We start from the raw sequence: 27,434 nt of genomic DNA on the forward strand, positions 1-27,434 counted from the left end.
ATATAAAAGCAGGTGTACTGAACTGCTTGATATCTGTGAAAGTTTCAAATCTTGCATGAAAGGCAATATAGGTATGCAAAAGCTTGTTACTCCACATGGCAGTGGTTTTTCCTCCAAAGGTAAAATGGCTTTAGCTCTCAAATATGAAAAGCTGAATTTGACCACAGAAAGCAAAAGTTTCATTAAACTATATGTCTATTTAGGTGATGCATTAACAAATATTTTAGTGTTGTCTGAAACTATGAATTATAAAGCCTAGAATTTCTCGTATTCACTTATACATTTTTTTTAAAGGGTGTGTGTTTTGATATTCCTGCAGTGGACCTCAGACAAATACAGGTATTCTCTTTATTTCAGTAGATCTTAATTTATGGTAGGGGTTTGAAAACACATTTGAAGTGTGAACCATCTTATAAACCATAGGCTCTCAATCTTTTTCTTTCTGAGGCCTCCCTCCAGACATGCTATAAAACCTCCAGAGGTCAGTGTGGGCTTGGGGAAGGGATGGCAAGGAGAGGTCCTAGGGCACAGGTATAGTTTGACTTCTATTGAGGTGGGGGGTGGGGTGGAAATCAGTAGGGTTTCAGCCAGCTCTCAACACAGCAGAGTCCACAGAGGGAGTGCTACCTCAACAGGCCATGTGGGGGAACTCAATAAAAAACCCTCAAAGGTTGGGGGGAGATGTAATTGAAAAACTTTGAAAACCATTTTTGGTGTGAGGAGGGGGATAGCTGAGGGCTTTGTGCAGGCAGTGGGGTAGCAGCTTAGGATGAAGGGAGAAGGATAGCTAGAGGCAGTGCAGTGAGAGGGCTCCCCTGCAGTAACTGCTCCCTGAGGGCTCTGCTACCTGGGCAATTCTAATCAACTGTATGAGAAGTCAGAAGAACAACTGCAATCCTGGACTTTAACAATAAATGGGATGACGACATGGTTGCCCACTCCAGGGCACCACAAGTTACTGCCAGTCATGAACTGCCTGGTACTTGACCTATGACTTGGCCAGAAGGTAGTGCCTGAGGAGAAGCTCACGGGGCTGCTGAAGCCATCCCCGTGGCTGCCCTACACTGGGTAAGGAACTGAAGTTTGGAGGGGTAAGACCCTCAGGCATGTCCCTTCACTCTGCCTATAGGCTCAAGGCTTATGTCTGTGGGGATCACTGGGGATTGGATTCCCAGCTTCAGCTTGGGGCAGCATCAGAGCTTCCCCCCCCCCCCCCGCATTTTCAGTTTTAGATGGGGGCATTAGGGCTTCTGTCCCACACTGGTGCTAGTTTTAAATAATGGGGTGCCAAGCTGCTGATGGTTTCAGGGTTGGGCAGGGGGAGTGCCAGGCTGACAGCACTAGGCTACCCTTCCCCATCACTGCAGGGAAACTTAACTCCCTAGCCAGAACCAGTTCTCACCCCAAATCAGATGGATCTTTCTTCAGTTTTCCTCCATTTTAAAGCGTGTTCTCATCACCTCAACTTATATTAATTTCTTCCCCATTTCTACTTTATTGATCCACAGTGTTTTTCTCAAACAAAAATGGAGTTCTCGCAATCCTTCCAGATCAAATTCTTAGTCAATTTTTCCCTTATTTCAACTCATTTATCTTGCTTTTCTACAAGAACAAATTCCTGATAATCAAATCTACTGTAATTATTGCTCTTATTGCCAGATAGTCCATTTTTAGGGCTCCCCCTCCAGCCGTTTCTTGCCCCATGCAGAGATCACCCAGTCTCCCTACCTTGTTTCAGGGATTGCACTCCAATCCTGTCCTGCTCCCAACCCGAACATTAGCTCAGAGTCCTAAAATGGTGATTGGTCCTGCTCCAGAGGTGGGTCTTGGAATGTTGGTGTCTCTTCCCAATCAGTTTTAGCCTCTTCCCCTCTAACTGAGAAATGAAATGCTGCCCATACTTTTGAGGCTGCTCCCTGACAGTTTAGTGGTAGCTTCTGCTTCATGCTAAGGCATCCATTCCTGACTGGGTCACCACTCATGGCAGTAGTAGTAGCAGCATCACATAGCAGTAGTAGTAGCAGCATCACATAGTTCCTGACATCTAACTAGTAGTGGTCTGAAGTGCTGAAACAGAACCCTCTCTTATGTAGGACACATGTAGCTATCTATAGGTACACTTTCATTTTTAGAATCCTGAGACGTACAAGTTTGCAATTTAACTCTTAACTGTTTCTTTTATAAAATCTGGAATCGGATATTTCCTATGGTCCATATTTTATTTTTAAATACTAGTTAGTAAATACAAAGGAGTTTTTCCTTGCTTGTTCTCATTTTGCAGTTGTGCAATTTTAGAAACATAAAATATATTTGTCTTGCAAGGTTTGTCTCTGTCGAGCTCTGAAATATGTATTAGAATTTTATGCATGTAACTTTGTTTTTACCAGGAAAAATGGCAGGATTCAAAACACTGGCGTCTGACTATGGCAACTCAATTACCTGAGGTAGCAGACACCCCACAAGAAAGAGGCAGAGGCTTCTCTGACTCCAGGAATGGGAGGCGAGCTGGAAACTTTAATAGAAATAGACATAGATTCAGAAATAGAGGCCAGAAACGAAGCTTTGACTGAGCATTTGATTGCTATCTCTGACAATACAATTTGCAGAAATGGAACTAAATTATTTTTATCCACATTAAAAAGGTCATTTTATGTATGTCTGTGCCACTTGCAAAATATCATTCAAATTTTGTTTTTCCAATATTGATAGAGAAAGCTGGTCCTGTATACAGCCAATAGAATAATGGTTTAGTTTATGAAAAATTATGCCTTGTTATCTTTTTTCCACAGCTATGTCTAAAAATATTCATCAGTCTACTCCACAGAGCTTTGTTCCATGATGTGGCTTTTACAATCAGAATTCTGTTCTGGGCTTACTACATGTTCTATATCAAAATCTCTTTGAATTAGTCTTTGGAGGAGACTGCAACCTGTCCATTTTCCAAAATAATTAAAACACTATTTCTACATGTTTATTTGTACATAGTGAACTGATTCTTGGACTAATGGTATATGTTGTTCATTTTGACTGTGAGCAGGATGTAACCTTGATTGTCCCTTGACACATGCATTAGGATAGAATGCAATTATGTAACTATTTCCCTGGGGGGGGAGGGGGGGCCTGCCTGATTCGGTGTACAGGATCATTGTTCTGCTAGACATGAATGTTGCCCTGGTTAACTGGATTTTATTCTCTGCTATAGAATTCTTGTGTGATGGGCTTGGTATTTACCTTTTTGGTTGGTCACGAAGCCTACATCTACACTGCAAAATGATTTCAAAATAACAGCTGTCATCTATACTACACACGTTATTTTGAATTTTGAAATAGCAGGTACATTACTTTGAAATCTGTGAACCTCATTTTAGGAGTAATAACACCTATTTTGAAATAGTTATTTAGAAATAGGCACTGTTAAGAGACAGAGCTATTTTGAAATAAGCCATAATGGCATCCAATGGCACTGTTTTGAAATAGGCTCTATGTGCCCTGACATGCTATTTGAAAATAAATTTAGTGTATATATAGTTTGAGAAAAACGCTGCAGTGTAGACTTAATCAAAATGTGTTCCTCGCGTTCTGGCTTTGATGAAAGGTTTTGGGCTCGATTTGTTGAAGTGCTTAAGAGGTCAACTGTAACTGAACTGCTAAGAACTATTGTGGGTTTTTTTTTTCTCTAAAAAAGGACCTGGAATCTTAAGTTATCCAAATTTAGTGGACCTTGTTCTCTGATTCAGTCTCCTAGATGTAAATTGATGATACCTTCAATCACCTGCTTTCTCAGGTATGTTCTGAAGAGCAAATTAAGTCTGAAGTCCTTAGATACTAAACGAGCACTGGAGAAATGCCTCTGAAGAAACTAACTTGTATTTTAGTTCATGTATATGTCTAGTTCATGGTGTGTGTACATGTGCGCTAGGGCAGGGACAATGGAAAACTTACCCCGAGTTATAGCCCTGGGAGAATCTTCCTGACATCCATCTCATTTCCTTCACATCTGAGTAGAGTTTTGAACAGAATAGTTTCTGCCCTGTCATCCTGACCATATTACCTCCTTCCTTCATCCCTCCCCTCTTCCATTTCTCTCTCATCCAATACCAATTAACCTGGCCCACAACTTTTAAGGCCCATTGTAATGGAGTCCAACCCCTCTTTTTCCATTTGCATCCTGCTTCGTCAGTAATGCTATTATCTAGTGATGACTGATTCACCCAAAATGACTTCTGTGCTTCCTTTTACTTAAAGTACACTTTTCTTCAAGATTCACATCTCATGTGATATAGGAAACTGCCATGTGCACATGGTGAGGTAGAGGAGTTACCTGATATTTACTATCTCATATTTTGTGTAATGTGGTTTCCAATAGTACTGAGCGGAACTGCTGTGCATTCTGACAGGCAGAGTAGGACCTAGCCATGCTCCCTCCCCGCAAGAGCCTACACCTTCCTCACACAGCTCTCAATTGCCCTTTAGTTCAGGATTCTGTGATTCAGAGAGAAGCAGTGCTGGCTGCCAGTTAGGGGGCTTGGCAGATAGGGTGGGTATAATGGTCACAGTATAACTACACTAACGGAGCTAGCCATGTTAATCTGTATCTTAATAAAACAAAAAAGCAGTCATGTAGCATTTCATGATAAAAAAAAAAAAAAAATTAGGTGATCTTTTGAGGAGCAAACCCCCTTCAGAGCTCAAGATAGTACTGTAAATGTTGGTCTGAGCTGAGGCTTAAGTAAACCTCCCTTTGATTACACTGTGACCATGCTGATTTACAAGTGGACTTACAGTCTGGGGCAATTTTTCTTCTAATTTTCAATGTCCATGTGCAGCATAAATTTTATGTGCAGTTCGGTAGGTCTGGATATGCACCATCAGTAGCAAAGCATGCTGCTGGCCTGGTGGTACTCTGCTAATCATCTGTAGCAGATATGAATTGCTCAGTGATTTGAGCACTGGCCTGCTACTGGGAGTTCAATCCTTGAGGAGGTCAAAGGGTTGGGGGTAAATAAATGGGGGAAAAAAATTAGTCAGAGATGGTTCTTGATCCTGCCACAAGGGCAGGGGACTGGACTCAATGACCTCGCGGGGTCCCTTCCTGTTCTATGAGATGTGTATCTCCATAATCTTTCTTGCAAGACCACCTAAATGCTGAACTGAAATGGAATACTGATGCGAGTGGCCTGGAGGGTCTGAGCCTATGTTAGATGGGCCCTAAAATCTAAAGTCCCTTGCTTTCTTGTCTATATGCAGTCCTAGCTTGACTTATATCCAGACAGCTAGAGCTATCTCAGTTCAGGGGGTAACTCCTTTAGTCCTCTGTGCCAAGAATCTGCAATGTGGTCTATTGCAATGGTTATCACACCTCCCTGCAAGGTCTGCATTAACTCACTGTCTTCTGAACTCTGATTCACACACATACAATCAGGGAGAGTGGGGGGGTTGCAGTAAAGTGAGTTGATGCCTTTTACAAAGTGAGCTGCTTCCTGGTCCTGTGATACTGCCAAATTTTAATGACTTCATGATGACCTGGTGAGCCACTATACTGTCATCCTGGCCATGATTCAAATTAAGCTTATTATTACAGTAATGGACTGAATGGCTATTTGCAGAAGCAATGCAAAAATACTACACCTAGGTACCCCTGTGCTCCTTTGCGCAGCAAGGGTGATTGTACTAGTGTTCAGGTGCCCCTTCTTGTATTGCACCAACTGGAGTTCCACAGGTGAACTGAAATTTCAAGCTTCCACATATAGCCAAAAAGGTTATTTTAACTGGTAAATTACAGAGATTTGCTATGGTCATTTGCTGGGCTGCCTGTGGTGGGGTGCAGGGTCTAGGACAACTCCCCAACCCTGGCCCAGACCTTTATCCTGCTCCTATTTCACTCCTTCCCCCAAGCTGTGTATCCCAAGCAATGTGGGTTGACAGATCAGCCTGGGTCCTGGCCCAGCCCTGTGCTCACCAGGGGAGACAGGAAGCAGAGCAAGCCAGCCCATGCTGCTCAGCCAGCTCCAGCTGTTGCCTGAGGGAGGACGTGGGTCCATCTTTTCCCCCAAGTGATGGGGCCTGAGAGGCTAGACGTGGGCCTGAGCCGCGCAGCAGGAGACCCTACTCTTGCCAGGGGTGGCGGGGAGCAGAACAAGGTAGGTCCAGCTTCCTTTTCTCAGCTGACTCCCAGCTATGTCACGCGCAGAGCGGGTGCCGTTGCGCCGTTTCCTGTCCCCTGCTGCGCTGATCGCTTGTGGACAGACCGAAACAGCAGTGCAAGCTCCCGCTGAGGACGGCGGCAGGCCACAGAGGTTTTTTCCAGAACAGTAAGGGCGCGGCGCTCTGGTGTCATATTGGCACCGCCGCAGACGTGCGGGGATGGGGTCACCTTCACTCAGGGCTGTGCGCTGCAGCATGGCTAGAGGCTCAGCTAACCCTTGAGTGCGGGTGCACAGGTAGGCGGCCCGAGCCCCAGTAGTCAGCGGCTTACAGGCTGCGTCCCGGCCTGCCGAGCTAACAGCTTGCGTCCGAGAGGAGCAGGATAGGCTCGGCAGCGCAGGGAGAGACACACGTCCGGATCTGCTGCCGGAGGGGGCGGGCTCTCGGCCAGGGGGCGGGCGCCAAGACCAGAGCAGCGTTAGATGGGAGCCGCGTGTCGCACGCTGCTGTCTGGAGCCGGGTGGCCGGGCGCTGGGGTTGTGGGGCTCCCGGCCCTGCTCCCCCGGCTCGCGCGCCCCACGCCCGCTTCCGGGCTGGGGCTGCGGCTGCGGCTGCTACAGCCCAGGGCTGTGCCCTTCTCCCGCAGCCAGGGCTGGGGCCCGGCTTTCACTGTCTCGCCTCACTTCCTGTGCGCCGGCGCTGGGGCGGGGTTCGCTCCTTTCGCCACAGCCACCGATCAGCCCAGCTGCTCGGCGCCCGAGCTCCGCGGGACACAGCCGGAAGAAATGCCCGCAGCCGACCACCTGCCGGCTGGCAGCGAGCCCGAGACCCCCCTGGAAGGCGAGGCTGCCCGGGCAGGCAGGAGGAGGAAGCACAAGGTACCGCGGGGGGACAAACATGGAGGAAGAGACACCACTGCCCCGGGAAATCTGGGCCTGGCGGGAGCGGCCGGCAGCACGGGCCCGGTCCAGCTCCCCGCCAGCTGCAGGGAGAAGCGGGGCCGAAGGGGGCGTGGGCAGAGCCGTGCTGGGCCGCAGGCTGCTCGTGTTACCCGCTGCTTGGCCCGCGTGGCTGTGCCACGTGGGCGCCTCGCCTGCACTTAAAGGCTGTGGCCTTGGCCGCTCCGGATCGGAGACCCACGACCCGCTCGGTCGCAGCTGGACAGTCAGCGGCGCTCGCTAACTGGCCGCCTTCATGGCCTGCTGCGTTTGGGCTTCGGATGGCCTTGCAGTGACTGGAAGGGAGCGAGCCTGAGCTGTTGAGGCACCGAGCCTGTGTGTTCTGTAGCCGGCCGAGGTCCGGGGTCTGGCCTGGGCGCTGGAGCCCGAGGACATAAGAGTTTCCAGCCATTGATGGAGACTGCTAGGCTGTATGAGCACTGCACTGGAAGGTGGGAGTCCCGGGGTGGCTATATCTGCTTCTGCTGGCTCTGTGCTAAGTAGGATGCTAAGAGAAACAGTGTGGGCCTTGTTGCAATGGCTCCTAGCTAGCCACTTGAACTCAGAGGCAGGTGGCTGTGTGTGCTTGGACTGAGACTGCTGGCATAAGCCTTCACTTGCACCACAATGTGTGCTGCTGTTTTTGAAGCAGTAGTTTGAGCAGTGCCAGTGTGACTTTGTCTACTCATGCCACTACTCACCTCTCAGCTTCAGTGTAGACCTGCCACACCAGCTTTTCAATCATAATGCCTTCTAACCACATTATAGCACATGTGTATCTATCATCCCTTTCATCCCAAATGACTGTGGAATAGAGATCTCTAAATGTCAATGTCTGTAATCTTGGAATTTGGTTGAGTGTCTTGGTCTCATGGGTAGGATAGGATAGGATAGGATAGGATAGGGGATTAGATTGAGACCCGGGACAGAGTTCTATTTCTGAGAGTGTCCCTGGCCTGCTGCATGAAATTGGGTAAATCACTTCACTTCCTCTGTTTTCCCCCTCTTATTGTTGGTTCCTGATCCTCTTCAGAGGAAGCAGAGGATTCTACTCTCATCAAAATCCCTCAGTCACATCCCATTATAATTAAACTATCTCCTTACTGCCAGAGAACATGCAATCACAGATTATTTGAGATTGATACTAACTACTAGGGACTGAATATGCAAGGAACTAGATTGGTTTAAGGCTAGTAGTGGATGAATTATTGTCATATGCACATACCTGTTTATTAGCTAATGACTACCAGATGTTTGTTCAGAGGCAGAACTTCATAGTTTTTATTTTTTGTCCTTTTGGTTCAATGCTGCCTCTCTGAAGGATAAAAAGGAGAAGAAGTCTAAACCCCGTGGTAAATCTAAGCAGCTGAAATCCCAAAAAGAGGAAAATGAGCTATCTGCAGATGATCTTGGTGCTCCTAAGCCCAAAAAGAAGAAAAAGGCTACAGAAAACATGAATGGAGACATCAAAGAAAACAGCTCAGAGAACCAGGTGAAATCCTTCATGAGCAATGGAATTGTCCACTCAAAAGCTCAGTGTAATTCCACTGAAGCATCAAGTGCTGAGTATGACAGTGACCAAGAGCCAGTAAAGGTACACAATGAAACCCTTAATTTTACTTGTCTTAAAAATATAGTCAGTGAGTCTTGCTTGGTGGAAGTGCTCAGCACTGCTGTGAAAAATCTTGTCTCATCCTTGTCCTAACTAAGGATAATATACTCTTCACTCTACCTCTGAAGAGGCACAGCGTGGAATTCACAACCTAGGAGCAAGGGATGCTAAAGTGGCTTTAAGTTTAATCCACCTTTAAGCTTTATTTCTGGTCTGTTCTGGTGGGTGGAGCAGCCCCTGATGTGACTGAGGGTGGGTCTACACTGGCCACAGAAGATTGAACACAGGCGATAGATGTTGACCCTGGAACTCCTTGCGAGCCGCAAGGATTAAAGAATCTCAGTGGGAGGGGTGCTTTCATCACCATTCTGCAGTGAGGACAAGGACCAAAGTTGATGGCTGCAAAATCGATTTTAGGTGCGCAGTTGGCATACCTAAAATTGTGTAGCAGCCATTGACATTCCTGGTAAGTGTAGGTGTAGCCTTGGGCTGACTGACAACCTCTCTCCAGCTGACTGTAGGCAGCAGCTGTGCCAAAAATCTCTAGTGTTGTATGACACGCGTCTCATCCAGAAATCCTCTTTATTGGATAAGAGATGCTAATAGTGAATCTGTGCTTGTTTTTCTTGTATGTGGCAGAACAATTTTGTGGTGTTTTCCAGAGGTGAGTTAAAAATGAACTAGCAAAAGGAGTACAAATAGTCTTAAATGGACTCTCCTGTGAATGTCCAAGTGTGTACATGCAGTGTAACAGAAGCCTTAGGTGCAAGGGCCAATGGTTGTTGCCCTGCATTTATGAAGGTTGTAAGGTGACTTTGGGTACCTCCTTTATAGTCATATTTATAGGGGATCATGGCTGAGACTGTTCTGGAGAAGTTTTCTTTTTTTCCCCTTTTGGGTTAAAATATTGTGGAACTCAGTAGTGTAGTAAAACTGACTTTCTTAATGCCTAATGTTTTGTTTAATTTAAAAGGAGCTGACAGAAGAAGAGAAAGAAGGTGCCTTTTCCAATTTCGCTATCTCCAAAGACACAATTGAGCTTCTTAAAGGTAACTTCTACAACAGAAGAAATTTTCTAACAAACAGATGGTTCAGCACAGATCACAAATAACTGTTTAAATAATTTGTCCAAAGCAACTGTGTATTAGCAGAAGCACAAGCAGACATGGAAACTGAAAGTCCTGACTCATCCCATGGTAGCCACTGGGCACCTTTGTTTCCATTAATATGGGATTCACATTTATACAATTGGAAGTGTCGTTTCATCAAGACAGAATTACTTCCTCTTGGCTTCTAGTTATAAACTGGGAAGACAGTTGCTTTTCTCCCATGCCCTCATCATTGTAATGTGAGGTTGTCAGTTATGTTATTTACTGTATCTTCTGTATCTGTTTTTGCATCGTTTCCTGAATAGTTGGGTCTCATTTTATATCTGTATGTTGTTTCTTCATAGGATTATTACCTTAAATGATCTTTATTAAATCTGTTTTATAACTAGTCATCTATGTCAACTTTTAGATTACTTGGCAGTTTCAATTTTGCTCGTGTTTTGTGTTAGATTAGTATATTCTGGGAAATTAATCACTGTGGAGCTCATGTTACTCTGATCATTGATTATTTGTAGAGTTTAAAATGGATTCCTGTGGTGTTGAACTTTCTGAAGTCACAGCATTAATAATTTGTACATTCTGCTGGACAGCTTTTACCCACCCTTATGTTTTCCTCTTTGCATAGCATCTTTCAAACTTTTAATGTGATTCTGTCTTTAAAAACAAAACAAAAATTCCGTAACTTTGACCAATTTGAGTCAGTTATATTTGCTGTTACTGTTGTGTACCAGACATAGCAAAAAAAAAAAAAAAAGTTGTTTAGTTGGATATTAAATCTTGCCTATCAGAAAAAAATAAAGTATTGTTTTGCCAAGCATAAGTAGAAATGCATATGTACTCTTTGCATCCACTGTCAGGTGCAAGATGTGTCTCATGGATTTGGTTTGCTTTTCATTATCATACAAAATAGCTTTCAGACGTCTATTTCAGCCCATTGTGGATTCACAACGCCTTTTAATAAAACTACATTGAATTGTTTTGCAGCTCGAGGAGTAAATTACTTGTTTCCTGTGCAAGTGAAAACCTTCCAGCCCATATATGATGGCAAAGATGTGATAGCTCAGGCTCGAACTGGAACTGGGAAAACATTTTCTTTTGCTCTTCCTTTGATTGAAAAACTTCAGGTAGACGCTCTAGAGAGGAGGAGAGGCCGCGCGCCAAAGGTAACTTAGCCACTTGAGGGCTCACTGGCTCGAATTATGACGCTGTTTAAAAGTGATTTTATATCATTGTTTTTGTTGGTTCTTCGTATAGGTTGTACCTCGCTTATCTGGCATGCTCAGACCTCCAGACAAGAGAATTTGTGGGTGGAGGGAGGGGTCCAGGGCTTCTGCAAACCAAATAGTTCTGTGCTCAGGGGCTGCTGGAACTCCAGCCTTCAGCCTCCATCCCCTGGGACTTTGGCTTCAACCTAGGCTTCCATGGGCTGCAGTGGGGGTCTGGCTCCCAACCCGGTGCTGCTGCAGGGCTCATACTTCTGCACCATCTCATTACTCTCTTGTCTGGCACCATCTATGGTCCTGAAAACAAGAAAAAATTAGGAGCAGCAGTGTCGTATCAACTTTGCAGGCCAGCTTTTCTGATAGGGCAGAGAATTTGCTAGTAGTCACCAAGTGGCTGCATTTCTGACAGTTTTATCATTCTGTTCAGGTGCTAGTTCTTGCTCCAACGAGAGAGCTGGCAAACCAGGTAGCCAAGGACTTTAAGGATATCACAAAGAAACTGACAGTGGCTTGTTTTTATGGAGGAACTCCGTATAATGGACAGAGTAAGTACAAGTTTAGCAGTCTCTTTGATATCAGTTGATGTTTCATGTAAATCATCTAGGGCTAAAACTGGCTATTTTCCTTAAGGTTTCACTTCAATCAGAAATGGTGAAATTATTTTAAAAAGAAAAGGCAGTTAAAATTGGGTCCATCTCTACCAAAAGAATCCAAGGGGATTTCTGTCCAAATTATATAATTTTTCTTCAAAGATTATAACATTTGTTCTAAAAGTATTTGGCTGCGTCTACACTTGCCCCTTCCTTTCAAAAGGGGCATGTTAATGAGCAGGTTTGAAATATGCTAATGAGGTGCTGCAATGAATATGCAGCCCCTCATTAGCATAATGTCGGCCATAGTGATTTGAAAGTGCGGCTTTTTGAATTGTGCGCTGCCCATGGAGACGGGACCTTCCGAAAGGACCCCCCAGTTTTTGAAAGCCCTTCTTCCTATCTGGTGATCAGAAGAAAGGCTTTCGAAAACTGGGGGGTGGGGGCGTCCTTCGGAAGGTCCCGTCTTCCCGGGTGGTGTGCAGTTTGAAAAACTGCATTTTCGAATCACCGCGGTTGCCATTATGCTAATGAGGCACTGCATATTCATTGCAGTGCCTCATTAGCATCTTTCGAACCTGCTCAAGGGCATCATAGACACAGGGTTTGGGGGGAAAAAAAGAAGCCTTGTTCCTGAATGGATGAACACTGGGGCCAGATGCCTCTCCAAAGAAAGAGAGTGATGGTGTTTAGAGGGCAGTGAAACCGAACAACTTAAGCCATTTCTTGTCTATTAATTTGTGCTCGCCATCTTGTAATGTTGCTTTCAGCTTCAGAAGTTTGTGCCTCAGGCACTTAGTATGATTGGAGGGCATGTTCAGGAGCTCAGTCTTCAACTTGCTACCTAAGAGTGACAGCAGAAAGAGAAAACATGGATTGGATAGAGTTTTTTAATTAAAATGTGACAAAGTGGGAAGTGAGTTGGGAGAAGAGAAGCTGTTGTTACAAAATCCTGAGTGTGTTAAATGAAGGTTTTGGCACAGGACATTCTTGTTATACTATCGCTTTTGATTTTAAGGTAGCAGTTCTTATAGAAAACCATTGAACATCACCAAACTCCTTTTATTTGTTACCTAAAGTGATCTTATCCTATCTTCAAAGGTGAAGGGGCTATGGCCTTACATAAATGGTATTTAAATTAGAAGTGTTGCAGTTAGTTGACAGTAGTTTATCAGCACTAGAAATCTTGTGATCTTTAAGTATTCTTACATATATGCTGTTTTGCTGCCCTTTCTTCCAGTTGAGCATATTAAAAATGGCATTGACATCTTAGCTGGAACTCCAGGGAGAATCAAAGACCACCTTCAAAATGGCAAGCTGGACCTGTCTAGTGTGAAGCATGTTGTTTTGGATGAAGTTGATCAAATGTTGGACATGGGCTTTGCTGAACAAGTGGAGGAAATTCTAGCATTTGCATACAAAAAAGGTAAATCATATATTGTGGATATTGCGTTGTTTATAAAATAAAGTTTTCTGATACCATCTGCCACCCTCCCTCCCTCTAGAAACATATATGGATTATTTTGAAGGACATGGTGGTAGCTTCATCAGTTGAAATATTTGAAATTAACATGTGCAAAGTACTAAGAAATGAACATACTGCATTAAAATAAAGGTCCATCTAGCCTTTCCTGTCTTGCAGCAGTGGTCAGTGCCAGGCCTTCAGAGGGAATGAAGAGAGCAGGCATTTGCTGAGTGATCTAGTTTCTGTGATCCACTTTTTAGCTTCTGACAGTCAGACACTCTGAAAACCCAAAGCACAGGGTTGCGACCCTGATCATTTTGGTAAATAGCTGTTGATGGACTTATTCTCCATGAACTTATTTAATACTTTTTTCAGCCCAGTGTTACTTTTGGCCTTGACAAGTTCCACAAGCTGATTGTTGTATGAAGTAGTACTTCATTTTGTTTGTTTTGAACTTGCTGCTTATTATTTTCCTTGGGTGATCCCTCGTTCATGTGTTTGTGTGAATAGGTAAATAACACTTTCTCATTCACTTTCTCCACAATGTTTATGATTTTATAGGTCTCTGTTGTATAGTCCTTTAGTCTCTTTTTGAAGCTGAATAGTCCTATTCTTTTTCATCTCAACTCATAAGGCAGCTCTTCCATACTCTTACTTCTTTTTGTTGCCCTTTGTGCAACTTTTCCAATTCTTTTTTTTTTTTTTTTCTTTTAAATGGGGTAACCAGAAGTGCCCGTGGTAGCCAAGGTTTAGGCATGCCATAGATTGATACAGAGCATGATGGTATCATCTGGACTAATGGTTCCAAATATGTTTAGCTTTTTTGACTGATGCTGTACAGTGAGTGGATGTTTTCAGAGCACTATCCACAGTGACTCTGAAATCTTTCTTGAGTGGTGGTAATTAATTTAGACCCCTTATCTTGTTTGGATGGTTGAGATTGTTTTCCAGTGTGCACTATTTTATATTTATCAATATTGAATTCGTCTGTCATTTCGTTGCCTGTCATCCAGTTTTGTGAGACCCCCTTTGTAACTCTCACAATAGGTTTTGGACTTAACTGCGTGGAGTAATTTTGTATTGTCGGAACGCTTTTCCACCTTTGCACTTGCCCCTATCTCCAGATCATTTTGAGTACATTGTACAGTCCTAGTACAGATCAGTGTGAGACTTCACTATTTACCTCTCTCTATTCTGAAAACTGCATCTGACAAAGTGGGCTGCAATCCACAAATGCCCATGCCCAAATACTTTTGTTTGTCTTTAAGGTGCCACAGAATTGTTACTGTTTTTGCTGAAACAGAACTGCCCTTTTGTTTCCCGTCTTTTAACTGGTTACTGACCAGTGAGATCCCTTCCATCACACCCACCCACTGACCGCTTATCTTGCATAAGAGCCTTTGGTGAGGGACCTTATCAAAGTCTTTCTGAAAGTCTAAGTGTACTGTATGGATTGGATCACTCTTGTCCTCATGGTCATTGACACCCTCCTCAATTCTAGTAGATTGGGCAGGCTGACTTCCCTTTACAAAAGCCACATTGAGTCTTTTCCAACAACTCATGCCTATTTGTGAGGCTGATAATTCTGTTGTTTACGGTAATGTTACCCAGTTGTTTGGGTGGTACTGAAGTTAGGTTTAATAGCCCATAAATTACATATTGCCTCTGAAACGTTTTTTAAAAAATATTGTTGCATTAGGTTCTCCAGTCATCAGGTACAAAAGCTGATTCATGTGATAGGCTCATGTGATAGATTGTAGGAAACATGTCCTTTGAGAGAGAGTGGACTACCTAGAAGGACCTAAATCTTTTCCATTGCATTTTCCTGTCCAGTTATTCCTGAAGGGTTTGAAGATGTAGGTAGTACATTTTGCTGTGACAGCAACTGAATGTTAATTGTCTTACTTGGGATAGGGCATCAAGCCTTTGTGGCATTACAAGAGAGAACATGCTGAGCATCATACTAATAATAGTAAACTGCTAGTTCAGTTCTCTCTCGCATCTTGCTCTGATTCAGATAACTGGAAATTTTGCTGTTGAATTAAATGAGGAGTATTTTTGGTCCTGTTGATACATGAATCATTTTCCTCAGTTTTTTCGCAGCTGCTGCCGAGATGCCGAATGTGGCAAGCAACCACGAGATGAGGGTGCTGTGTGAGCAGCAAGAGCCGACTAAAAAAGCCGTGCTCTATCAGACCTAGGCTCTAACAATGGGTCTAGGTCTGTGGTGTAATGACCCCTTGCGGGTTTCCCTCTTTTAATAAAAAAAGTTTGCTTAAAAAATGAGACACAATAATGCCTGATTGAATTAAAAAGACCCAAGGGCAATTTAGCACAGTGGTCAGATTAAAAGAAACACAGGTGTCAGCAGTAGCTAATAAAGTTCCTTAGAGGGCATCCCCTGGTGTTAGATCCCTGCAGTTCCCTGTATGGCCCAGAGAAAATGGAGGCTGAGACTAGTTAGCTGTTGCAAAAAAAAAAAAAAAAAGTGGAAGTTTATTATAAGTGATCACTTAAAAAAACCCTTTTGGTTACAGTTAATCCAGTTAATTACGTGTACTTACATAAAAGATTAATCCAATTGCCATTCCCATGCCTTGCCCGCAAAAGTATTAAAGACTGACAGGGTGTTGTTAAACTGGACAACAATCCCTGCTGTCAGTTAAGTCCCCTGGGGGCGCTACTCCCCAGGAACCCAAAAATAAGACAGTATAATACTGTGTTCAGGTATAATACCCTTGCGGGCCCTGCTATCCCCTGCGTTTACCTAAAGTGGGGGCAGAGCTGCTGCTTCCTAGCACCCTGTATTTATAAGTGTTCGGCCCGGGGTTGCTAATGCCTGACATCAATAGTAACTTATAACGAATTTATAAGTATATATGATTGTACTAAGTTAACAGCAATAAAATGTCTTTAAGAGACACCAAACAATAAACTTAATAACAATAATAATAATAATACTATGCCTAATACTTAACAATAACAATATCAGTAACTGTGAATAGAAACAGAGAGAGAGAGAGAGTCAATGTTGGAAGGATCCAGCAGCTGGAGCAGCCTTTCTTTTGTAGCCTGAGCTCACAGCTGCTTAGCTGATGAGTTGTCCAGTCCGGTAAAGAAGTCTCTTTGGAGCGAGGGCCGGCCCCTGCCGGGGAGCGGTGTCAGGTGATGTGGTACACTGCCGTCACTACTGGGCTTCGCCACGATGTTATGGCTGCAAGCGGCAGGCAACGCCTGGTGCGGCAGTCCAGGTCCCCTTAGTGCCGCTTGTCTGTCCAGTGGCACGCTTTCCCTCGGGATGGTGCAAAGTGATTTTTCAGCTGCTTCACCCCGAGGGGCTAGCAAAAGGGACTGGTCCAAGTCATAAGACAAGGCCTTCCTGAAGGGCCTTGTCTGTGGTGATCAGCCATCTTTTATACACCCAGCTCATGAATTATTCATGAGTCTGGGGGCTGGGTGCGGACCTGACGGAGAACTACCCGTGACAGGTCTGGAGACGTCAGATTTTTCCAGAAGTCTTTTCCTGCCAAAGGTGACCCCCTCAGATTAAATGGATGGCTATGTATTGATTTTAAGTTAAAATCACTTTGAAGAAATTTCTGAGGTAAAACTTTGTGTTTTGTTAACGTATCAAGCATGACCCATCACCAAGGAGACCTTGCAATACACCAGAGGCTGGGGGCATCTCAAAAACCTGCCAGGGGGCTTCTCTGACAGGATTTCTTGACAAGTTTTAAATCATTATACTTTGGGTTATTGTAGCTGATTAGTATTAAAATAACATACTTCTGCATATTTTGGAAATTGTGCTTATTGGTTTGTTGGGTGGATGGATAGCTCAGTGGTTAGAGCATTGGCCTTGTAAACTTGGGGTTGTGAGCTCAATCTTTGAGTAGGCCTGGGACAGGTTAGATTTAAAAAAAAAAAAAATCTGTCAGGGATGGTGATGGGTCTTGCTGTGAGTGCAGGGGACTGGGCTCAATGAATTCTCAAGGTTCCTTTCAGTTCTGTGACATATATGTATATAACTAGTTGTTGTTATATGAATTTTGTAATGAAACATCAACTCTTCGGTTGTAAATACTACTTGGATTATTGATTGTGATGTGTTGTTTCAAAGATTCTGAAGACAACCCCCAAACGCTGCTGTTTTCTGCAACTTGTCCACATTGGGTGTATGATGTGGCTAAAAAATATATGAAATCCAGATATGAACAAATTGATCTTATTGGGAAGAAGACCAAAAAGACAGCTATGACTGTAGAGGTAAGTAGTTTTGTTACTGAGTAGTATAGGTGTTAGGGATACATAATAAGGATCATTTGGATTTGTGTTTCTGACCTTCTAGATTTAGGATTTTCTAGTAACTAAAGCTTAGTTTTCTTTTGGCAGTGATTAAAATTAACTTACCCACATAAAGCTTACTATAAATAAACAATTTTATATGGAAAATAGTGTTTTTGTTTCTTGGTTATTTCACATATTTTAAATTAAAATCTAAATATTTTAGAGGATTTGTAAGTCAAAATATTGTATTTGTTTAGAGAAGTTTAGCTGATATCCTACTGAATGACCGTAGATATAACATAGGCATATTTCTTACCCTAACAGCATTTGGCTATAGAGTGTCACTGGTCTCAGAGAGCAGCAGTTATTGGGGATGTTATTCAGGTCTACAGCGGCAGCCATGGACGGACCATCATCTTTTGTGAGACTAAAAAGGATGCAAATGAACTGGCCATGAATGCTTCTATTAAACAGGTAATGGTGACTGAAAAGATAGTGGACGTTTCAGAAGGCTGCAAGTTTCTCCTTGGCCCTAATGATGATTAACCTCTTTTTGGTTGCAAGGACCTTGGAGACAGGAACTTTATTTTTGTGTATTGTACAGTGCTTAATACATGGCTGTCACTTTAAAATGAGGAATAATAATAGAATACCCATAACTGTATGGTTAAAAATGAACAAGCTATATATGCTTATAACTTTAACGAGATTGTGGAGTCACACACAGAACACTTGTGATTTTTATGCTACTTCATCTTTGAGGCTGAATGAATGTGAAGTTTTGTGTTGTATTTAATAAATTCTGCTTTTGCATATTGCATTGAGAATTTCCATGGTGGATCTTGGCCTTTCCCCCATTAGACGCATTTGGACAACACCTTTTCCTGCACAGACCAGAGGCATTAATCAGACTTGTCAGTTGGGCTTGGCAATATCCCCAACAGCTTTGTGCCAAATTATTTCTTGCCTGCGGGGAGCTCTTCAGGGCAGGGAATTCTGTCTTGCTTCTGTTGTCATATTAGCTTTATATTTTACGTTTTTATATCTTCAGTGGAGTTACCCCTGAGTTACACCAAAGACAGTGCAATGATGATGAGGTGTCTTTTCTTCGTATCGGTTTATAAAACACGTGGTGGGGACTATATTTTTTTCTACTGTGACCAGTGTTTGGAGTTATGAGGAATCAGCAAATTGTGCCACAGTTGTCTTTGACATGATGGTGCCTGTATACTTCTATTGGATGAAGTCTTACTCATCTCTTTTTTTGACAGGATGCCCAGTCATTGCATGGTGACATTCCACAGAAACAGAGAGAGATCACATTAAAGGGTTTCAGAAATGGAGTATTTGAAGTTCTGGTTGCAACCAATGTAGCAGCCCGTGGTTTAGATATTCCTGAAGTTGACCTGGTCATACAGAGCTCACCCCCAAAAGTAAGAAAGTAGTATGTTTATTTTAGAAAAAAAATAGTAATTTTTTCCCACAACGGATCAGCGATGGCAGATGATTACCTGGTTCAAATTAATAAATCGCTGATTTAGTGGCTATGAATTTAAGATGTTACTGCTTTAGTAGAGGTTTTTCTTTAATTGCAGTGTGTAAATTTTCCTGTTGAGTATTTATAGTTTGATTAAATTTAAACATAGCTGTTTGCGTTTTTATTACAAGATTCTCTCAAGTCTTTTTTCAGTATTTCTATGTTTATTTTAAATTCCATCTGTTTTTCCAATGAAATTTCAGATTGCATGAAGCCTTTAGTAATCTAAGTGTGTGATACTTCCATCCTTTACCTGACTTTTCTGTTACTCTGGCCCTCCAAAGTTTTATTTCTTCTTTGTGTAGGTTGGGAGGGTTGCTTCATTTCCAAACAGACTTCCATGGTCATGCAACTTAAACTTACCTCTTGGAAACCTTTTATTTCACACAGACTATGTGCATTGAGTGACTCAACTTTGTTTTCCTATGCTGCCAGATTATCTGTGTTGGGTTTTATCATTGCTAGGCACTTCTATTTATTTGAATCTCTCTTCTTTTTTAGTTTACTGTATTTTTGGACAGTTAAACATATTATCATAATCCTCTAAAACAGCAGCAGTAAGGAAGCTGTGGCTCCTCAAAGTCTAGAATGTCTTTAAAATATTTAGATGTGTTATGAAAACTTCTAGGCCTTTTAATTTTAAAAAGTTTACATTTTAAATATGTTCATGTTAATTTTCATTTTTAAAGGATGTGGATTCATATATCCATCGGTCTGGGCGCACAGGAAGAGCTGGACGGACTGGAATTTGTATCTGTTTTTATCAACGAAAGGAAGAAGATCAATTAAGACATGTGGAACAAAAAGCGGTAACAGTTTAGCTTTCTTGGGGTTTGTTTTAGTGGGTTATTTAACATCTAAAAATGTAAAGTGCACATATATTCTTGGACACCTCACACTCATGGACTGTAAGGCCACACACTTCCAACTTGGTAACAGGCAGGGCCTAAAATGGTTTTTGAAGTTTTTACATATTGAGCTGTGTTGTTCCTTGCCAATTTTACTGTTCTTATCGTGTTAGGGAAACGTAACTTTGCCAGGGCTAGTTTATGTGAAACTTAAAACTAACATCAGTTGTTCTACAATCTTTGTGAACTATAAAAATCTGTCTTTAAAGGAAAGCTTGAAGTGGTGTTCTGAAAAACAATGTTAAGGCATTGAAGGGACTGAATCAGTATGTGCAGACCTTTTAAATTTAAAAATTAAAATGAAATACTTAAAAATCCTCTCATTTCACTTCGCCACCAAGGCTTGTGTTTATAGTTTTATAATCCCTGCAAAGATTAGATAGAAATTCTACTTTTTGCATTTCCTGTTGTGATTTAGAACATCATTAGCTGCTGAAAGCTAAACAGAGAATTTTGAACCCTAGCCTTTCTTTGGCATGTATTAAACTTTATCAGAACTTTACTTAGTTCAGAAGTGTTAAACGGAAAGAACTAAAATGCATATAACAGAAGCAAAAACCTTGAACTAAGCATTGTCTTGGTTTCCTGGCCTGATTCTGCCCCTCATGTTTTCAGTTTCCTTTGAGGATTAATACACTTGCACACAGTGTCAAGCCATTGATACTGCACAAACTGTTACAGTGACTTCTGGCTAAGTGACTTGTGTCTAAATTTCATACATCTTGTATTGTGAAGTTGGACTCTGATTAGAACTGGAAACGATTCATTCAAAGTCTTTGAAATTTGTGAACGGGACACAGGTATCCATGCATTAACAATTAAAAGAGCAATTTTAGAAGAGGAAATTTAAAGTTTTTTTTATATTTTTTTTAAATTATCATGGTTAAATAAAGATCGAACAGAGGATTTGCTGCTTAGTAAGGGAAGTAAGGGAATAGTGGCCTTAGAAACAGGACTTGATCAGAGTTTGGCTCTATTGAGTACTTGTAGGGAAAGACTTGAGCTGTAATTCACGTTCTTGTGTTTCTTTCAGGGCATTACATTTAAGCGTGTAGGGGTGCCTACAGCAACAGATATAATTAAAGCTTCCAGTAAAGATGCTATCAGGTATGTTCCATGTCTGTTGAGTTATAAGATGTCTTAAACATGTAGAAGAAAAATATTGGTGCCAGTAGAGATGTGAAGTTCAGTTTCATATTTAGTTACACATCTGTGTCTTTTATAAAAATCAATTGCTTAATGTTGGCATGCTGGCTGATTTTAGTAAGAGATTATCAGCAAGCCCTTAAACAGCAAAATGTCCTGTCTAAAATAATGTGTTAAAATAATTTTCATTTATAACCTTCTAAACCTAACTGTAGCTAAGAAAATTACTTCTGTACAGGGAAAATGGCTTATTTCTAGCAGTTGCCATTGATTTTTTTTTGAAGACTTGTTATCGTTTCTTCTAGTTTTTTCCATTCATGGACAGAATAAATTTTGTTGTTTGCACCAAGGCATGTGTTGATGTGCACCAATAGAAACACATGCTATCCACTGTGGGCGCTCTATTAATGAGATGGGTGGCACCTGAATCTCTCAGTGAATATTAAGTTACTATCATCAGTCTAACCGTAGTACTCTCTGATGGGTAGCTGTGTTAGTCTGTAGCTTAACCAAAAAAAGCAGTCCTGTAGCACCTTAAAGATTAACATTTGCATTTTCCTCACGCTTCCCTGCAGAGGCATGCACAGAAATAAAATTTTTGACCTTTTGGAGGGGGTGACACACTCTCTATGCACCTGCTAAGTCCAGAGGTTCTCACTCTCCCCCTTGAGCGCCACTGGGGATCGTCTTCTCCTCCCTCAACTGCCCGCTTTATTACCTGCCCCACTCCCAGAAACTCTGCTCATTGACCTACTGCTTTGGTTAGGAGGATTGTCACACCATATCATCTCACCCATCTGATTGGTGGAGGCCAAGAACAGGGTGAGGTGGGTGAGCTCTGAAGAACATGAGGTCTTGGAGGAGGCCATCTGGCTGCCCAGTGCTGCAGCTAGGAGTTCTGCCTGATTATGCACTATAAGTGGCTGTCTGGTACAACATAGGGGAGGGGGGAGATGTCCCTGCCCAGGGACTAGAGGAGCTCTCTTCCTTAGGGGCCAGAGGAGTTTTCCCAAGACAGCTCAGCATGGGCACAGACTGCACTAGTTATTAACTTCACATCCATTGTGCATACCCCTGCTTTGCTGTCTTGAAAGCTTTTTTCCCTTGAATCCTTCTGAGTTACGTGTTGATGCTTTCCATACATCACTTTCATACATGAGAAAGTTGTTTTACTTGTCAGTGTCAGATCTGACATTCATGAACACGTACGTATCTGATACTTGTACCTTTGGCCCCAAATCAGCCTTCAGTTGTGCATATACAAGCTGCTGAATTCAGTGACTGCTGCACCTAGGTAGCTGATGGTATCCCATATCCATCAATAACTCTGCATCTGTAGGACTGAAAAGCTAGCCAAACGGAAATGTAACATCTGACTGTTAATTAAACATTATCTTTAAAAAGGCATCTAAAAGAGATCAGTGAGCATTTTAAGAATTTCCTTGAATATAGTCCAATCGTATATATTTACTGTATACTAAGAATAAACTTTGGGCAAATATTTCTAAATATTAGACCAACAATCTGAAACTGGGGAGAGGTTTAATAATATAACTTGAGGCTTGATCTGAAGCGGGTTGTAATGACCCTGCCCTTCCCGTGTTGCAGTATGGGACTGGGTGTTCCAATACTGAAGAGGTTGAGAACTACTTTACCTACTGAGGTATTGGTTTTCACTGACATGTTGGAGGTTCAGGTTTAACCCCTTGCCCTCCCACTCCCAATTTCTCAGTGTGGTCAAGCAGACTGCTTTGAGAGTAGGAAGTGCCCTCATTAGCTCATCTGTGAAATTATGATGTGCTACAAAAGGGCATTGAGAGGTGCTAAACAGAGATCTGTTTGTTGCACTTGAAGGAAGGATGTTCACTACCGAACCTTCTGTGTGAAGCGCAAAAGGAGGGAATGGGCTTCCCTGGGAGTACAGAGCACCTTTGGGGCAAATGGCACTTTTTGCATGTTACAGCCTTCTCTTGGGTAGTAACAGAGAGAAAGCCATGCTAGTCTATATACTATCAAAACAAAAAAGCAGTCCAGTAGCTCTTGGGTAATTAGCTCCTTTTTTTCCCGAGTGATAGGTGGGTGTCAAACTAGAAAGCCCCTTAAGTTGATTGGATTATCAGAAAATGGAGACTTGCCTTGTCCAGAATATTAGGCCTCTCTGAAGGTACCCAAGAGGGGTGCACAAAAATTGAAACACCGACAATAACTAGCCACTTCTGAAATTCTTGGCGTTAACCTTTGAATTAGTCTTAACAGCTTTATGAAATTTCTCAGACACAATTGAGTTGTATAATGTCGTCTTTTGCTATATTGAGCAGTCAAATCTTTGCTTTAAATACAAAGGTTTTTGGATTCTGTTCCCCCTTCTGCCATCGACTATTTCAAACAATCAGCTCAGCAGCTAATAGAGGAAAAGGGGGCAGTGGAAGCCCTGGCTGCAGCATTAGCCCATATTTCTGGGGCTACTTCCATTGAACAACGTTCCTTGCTCAACTCGGATGCGGTAAATAATATTGAATTTCATTAACCAGTTCAAAGCATTGTATGAACTAACCCTCATATAACACCCCTGTGAGAGAAGTAATTAATCTATCCATCTTTGAGAGATTATGTATTAGATGGTAAGCAGAGTGGCAAATTTACTGAGAAAGCGTAACAAGGCCTGATGCCATTCAGTTCTTGGTGCCTGAAACTGGCTTCCAATTGGTTATCATATTCTGGCACTGCTTAGTTATAGAGGTTGCTGCTTCCCATTCTCCTTTACATGAGGTTCTCACATGTTGCAGCTACTGTGGACCTTAAATCAAACTCCGGTTCTTAACTAAAATCAGGGTCAATCTTCCAGGGTTCGATATGTGAAATCGAATTATCGGGGCTTGAGAGTTGACCATGGTACTACTTCTTATTGCGAGGAACAAGGGAGGTCGATGGGAGAAAGTCTCATGTTGACTTCCTATGTGAGGATGACCAGATAAGTCAATAATGTCAATTCCAGATGTGCAGTTGTTTTAGCTGGGATTGCCGATCTAGCATCAGCTTTCAGGTCTAGTGCAGACCTGTTCTTAAATGTTAAAGTAGTCCTAAAGATTTATACAGCAGTTCATATTGGACAGCTAGGACACTATCTGCCAGTCTTGTTCAGTCCTTCGTTGTAAACACATTTCACTGTTTCTTTTTAAAGGGCTATGTGACAATGATATTGCAATGTTCGATAGAGATGCATGGCATTGGCTATGCCTGGCGAGGCCTGAAAGAACAGCTTGGTGAAGAAATAGACAATAAAGTAACCAGAATGCATTTTCTCAAGGGAAAAACGGTGAGATGGTTTATCCTGTTTTTTGTATGTTTGGTTGATTTAGGGGATATCTTCTCATTTAATACACGTGTTTGTTTCTTCATTGGTATCTATGAGGAGAGTTGTTTTTCTACATTTTGCCTCTGTTGTAACCAGTGCTAAAATTCAGGAAATTCACTTCAGACAGGAGTCCATCACGTTAAACTAATGGGTTGAATTTTTTTTCTTTCATCAGTAAAACAGACAAGTAGTTCTTGTTGCCCATGCTGGTCTGTAAATACTTTTCATTCAGCTGTCCAGCATCTTGGCTCAGTTGGGTCTCTTGACAAAAAGAGTTGCATGACACAAAGTTTATGTCCTGTCTTGGAACAGACACATTGCTTCAGAGAAGTGGGGTTGCTTTCAGCATCAAGCATTTGATCCCTCATTTTGTGGCAAATGTAAAATTTTTATTTCCCACAGCATGTAAAAAGGCAGCCTTAAAATAGAGCAGGCACTCTGCTATAGTGTTACCTTCCTTCTTCCATGGAATAATAAACAGCGTTTGTCTGTTATCTGAAGTTAGTGTTCTAAAGTCTCTGGTTTTGGATATCTGGAGAGTAAAACAATGTTATCTCTGTTGTGTTTAGGGTGTGTGCTTCGATGTGCCTGCGGCTGAGCTAAGTAGTATAAAGGTATGTTCTTATTGCAGGAGGTCCTTTAGAATCCGTTTTAGGACATTTAAGCCAAATGCTGTAGCTGCTAGTTATGTGGTTATGCTATGGTCATATATGGCTTGCAATTTAATATAGAGTCCAAAACATTTGTGCATTTTGTGAATGGGCTGCCTGCGCATTATAAAATACTATTATGTGCAACTCTCACTAATTACTCACCCTTGATGCTTCTGACTTTTTATTTATCTGTCCATTGCTTTTGTCCTGTTTAGAAGATCCTGTGTTGTTTTCTACATTGTGTTTTGGCTCTTTGGTTGTTTCCGATCCCCTATCCCCTTCCTATAGAGGGCATCATTAATAGTACCTAATTTCTCTGCACTCTGTGGTTATTTGCTCGTTTATCCCATGACTGTGAATTGTAAGGGGTTTAAAAACAAATGTTGACCCTTATCGTTAAGATGGGTCTGCTGAGCTAGTTTGGTAAGGATGAGATTTGGTTTTAAATGTCTGCCTTAGAGTCTCCCATCTTAAGTTATTGCCCATTGCTTTTTGATATTCTTTAAAATAATTTTGGTTAATCCAGAATTAATGTTCTCACAGTTTTCCATGATTTCTGTGAATGCAGATTCAGCTGATACAGTTTCACAGTTTCTTTAACTGAATATATTATACTTGTTTGATCAGGAGCAATGGCAAGACTCAAGACGCTGGCAGCTGGCTGTAGCAACGGAGTTACCTGAGCTAGAAGAAACTATACGTGAACCAGGTCAACGTTTCTCTAACTTCAGGAATGGGTGGCAACGTGGTGGCTTTAACAAAAGTGAGAGATTCGAAAACAGAGGCCAGAAACGAAGTTTTCACAGAGCATTTTAGTAAATAATTCAGTTGATGTAGCTATGAGTTTACATCATGAATGCTTTATTGAAATTTAAATCTACTGAACTTTCCCTTTTTGTTACTTGGTAAACCAGTCACTCGTCTGTAAGTAACGATGGCAACAAAAGCTACTTGCTGAAGTGACATAAAATTCACTTTAAAAGATCTTTGTTTCTTCCACTGACTTCCCACTGGATGGACCTGTTTGAATGCATACTCACAAATATCAGCCAACCATTCACACTTAAATTAAGTCCTTTCCTGCCTATATGTATCAGGATTGACTGTCACTCTAAAAAACTGCCTTTCTGGGTATGTCTACAATGCAGCTGTGAATGAGTCTCCCTGTCTGTGTAGACTGACTTATATAAAAATAGCAGCATTGATATTCCAGAGCCCAAGCTGCAGCCCAAACCACAAAGTCCATATAAGTGTTCCCTTTAAGAGCATGCTGTAATATAGTGGGTGTACCAATAATGTTGAATCTGCTTTTGTACAGGCTGAACCTTTCTGGTCTGGCACGCTTTTGTCTGGTAACATCCGTAATCTGGCATGATTATAGCTAAATGGATGACCACTTAATCATGGGCATGGCCAAGTTTCACTCAGCCCCATAAAGTTTGTTTACAATCAGTGTCTTAATAATGCTAGAGGTCAGCTTTGCTGTTGCAGTTGCTTTTGAAGAGCAGATGGATTCTTGCTTTAGCATAGGAACAAATCTGGTTATTCTGCTCTGAAAAATTGCAAAGACCAGGTGCTCTTCCTGTTACATATCTAACTGCTTTTAAAGGCAATACTTGATCGACAGTACAGGATGAACCTCTCTAGTCAAGCATTTTTTTTCATCTGGCAACATCTGTGGTCAGATATTATTTTAATTAGCTGAATGGCAGTTTACCACGAGGGTGGACAAATTTCTCGTGGTCCCATAAAGTTTGTTTCCAGCCACCAGTCCTGGCTCTCAGTGTTCTGTGCTGTTGTTTAGCTGCTGTTATATTTAAAATACCCCTCTCCCGATACTTTGCCCACAGCAAGGTGTGGTGAAGTTGGAGACCAAATATAGGCTGTGTGGTTTCAATACTGGGAATTTTGAATTATGACAAAACAATACCCAACAGATATGCAGGAATTCATTACTAAATCATGAATGTCACAGTCCATCTTTCTAATTGAATCACTGCACCTAAGATTACTTTAATAAGCTGCTGAAGAAATGGAACATAAATCTCCCTTATCCAGACTCTGCCCTGTTGGGCATCAGGAATCCAGACAATCATTTTCCAAGAACTACTAGGCTGCTTTATGCATGGAAAGCTGGCCTCTCATTAGGGTAGTGCTTTTGAAATGCTGCTTCTGCTGCTGAAAAGAGCTCAGGAATTTGAGAAGACACAGAGTACTGTGAACAGCAGTGAATCAGGGCTGTCTGCATGTTGGAAATCCTCAGAACAGAAGATCTTTGATTTAAATTATCATCCCATTGCTGGTGGGTATCTGATGCACGGATCGTATATTGTTTGACGATTGTAACGTAACCAAATACATGTCTGGGAGTGTTAGGTGCCTTGCATGCACTTAAGATGGGGATAATAGCAATTAAAAATGGTTTGAAATACCAGGAATAGCAACTCTAGCAGGAGCTCCTATTGTG

General features: G+C 42.1%; 2 protein-coding genes across 5 annotated transcripts in view; both read left to right on the plus strand.

Annotated features, from left to right (window-relative positions):
• The window catches only part of LOC142015703 (nucleolar RNA helicase 2-like), a 31,402-nt gene extending 28,466 nt beyond the window's left edge, over nt 1-2,936 (plus strand). For both annotated transcript variants that reach the window (XM_074999476.1, XM_074999477.1), the window contains 2 exons: nt 295-339; nt 2,388-2,936. In XM_074999476.1, coding sequence (XP_074855577.1) covers nt 295-339; nt 2,388-2,570 — 228 coding nt within the window. In that variant the 3' untranslated portion in view covers nt 2,571-2,936. The remainder of the gene's footprint in view (nt 1-294; nt 340-2,387) is intronic.
• A 3,226-nt stretch (nt 2,937-6,162) lies between these two features.
• On the plus strand, nt 6,163-25,951 carry LOC142016084 (nucleolar RNA helicase 2-like). Of its 3 annotated transcripts, XM_075000236.1 has the most exons (16): nt 6,163-6,311; nt 6,791-7,022; nt 8,404-8,676; nt 9,668-9,743; nt 10,788-10,966; nt 11,454-11,571; nt 12,857-13,042; nt 17,202-17,347; nt 17,693-17,842; nt 18,640-18,801; nt 19,595-19,714; nt 20,847-20,920; nt 23,303-23,462; nt 24,141-24,275; nt 24,884-24,928; nt 25,595-25,951. In XM_075000236.1, the coding sequence occupies exons 1-16, from the start codon at nt 6,178-6,180 to the stop codon at nt 25,781-25,783; spliced, it is 2,379 nt and encodes a 792-aa protein (XP_074856337.1). In that variant the 5' UTR covers nt 6,163-6,177; the 3' UTR covers nt 25,784-25,951. The 3 variants fall into 3 exon arrangements, with proteins under 3 accessions (XP_074856337.1, XP_074856336.1, XP_074856338.1); XM_075000235.1 differs by lacking the exon at nt 6,163-6,311 and having other exon boundaries at nt 6,612-7,022; XM_075000237.1 differs by lacking the exon at nt 6,163-6,311 and having other exon boundaries at nt 6,612-7,022; nt 8,404-8,574.
• The last annotated feature ends 1,483 nt before the right edge of the window (nt 25,952-27,434 follow it).

Source organism: Carettochelys insculpta, chromosome 7 (assembly GCF_033958435.1).
Source record: "Carettochelys insculpta isolate YL-2023 chromosome 7, ASM3395843v1, whole genome shotgun sequence".
NCBI lineage: Eukaryota > Metazoa > Chordata > Testudines > Carettochelyidae > Carettochelys > Carettochelys insculpta.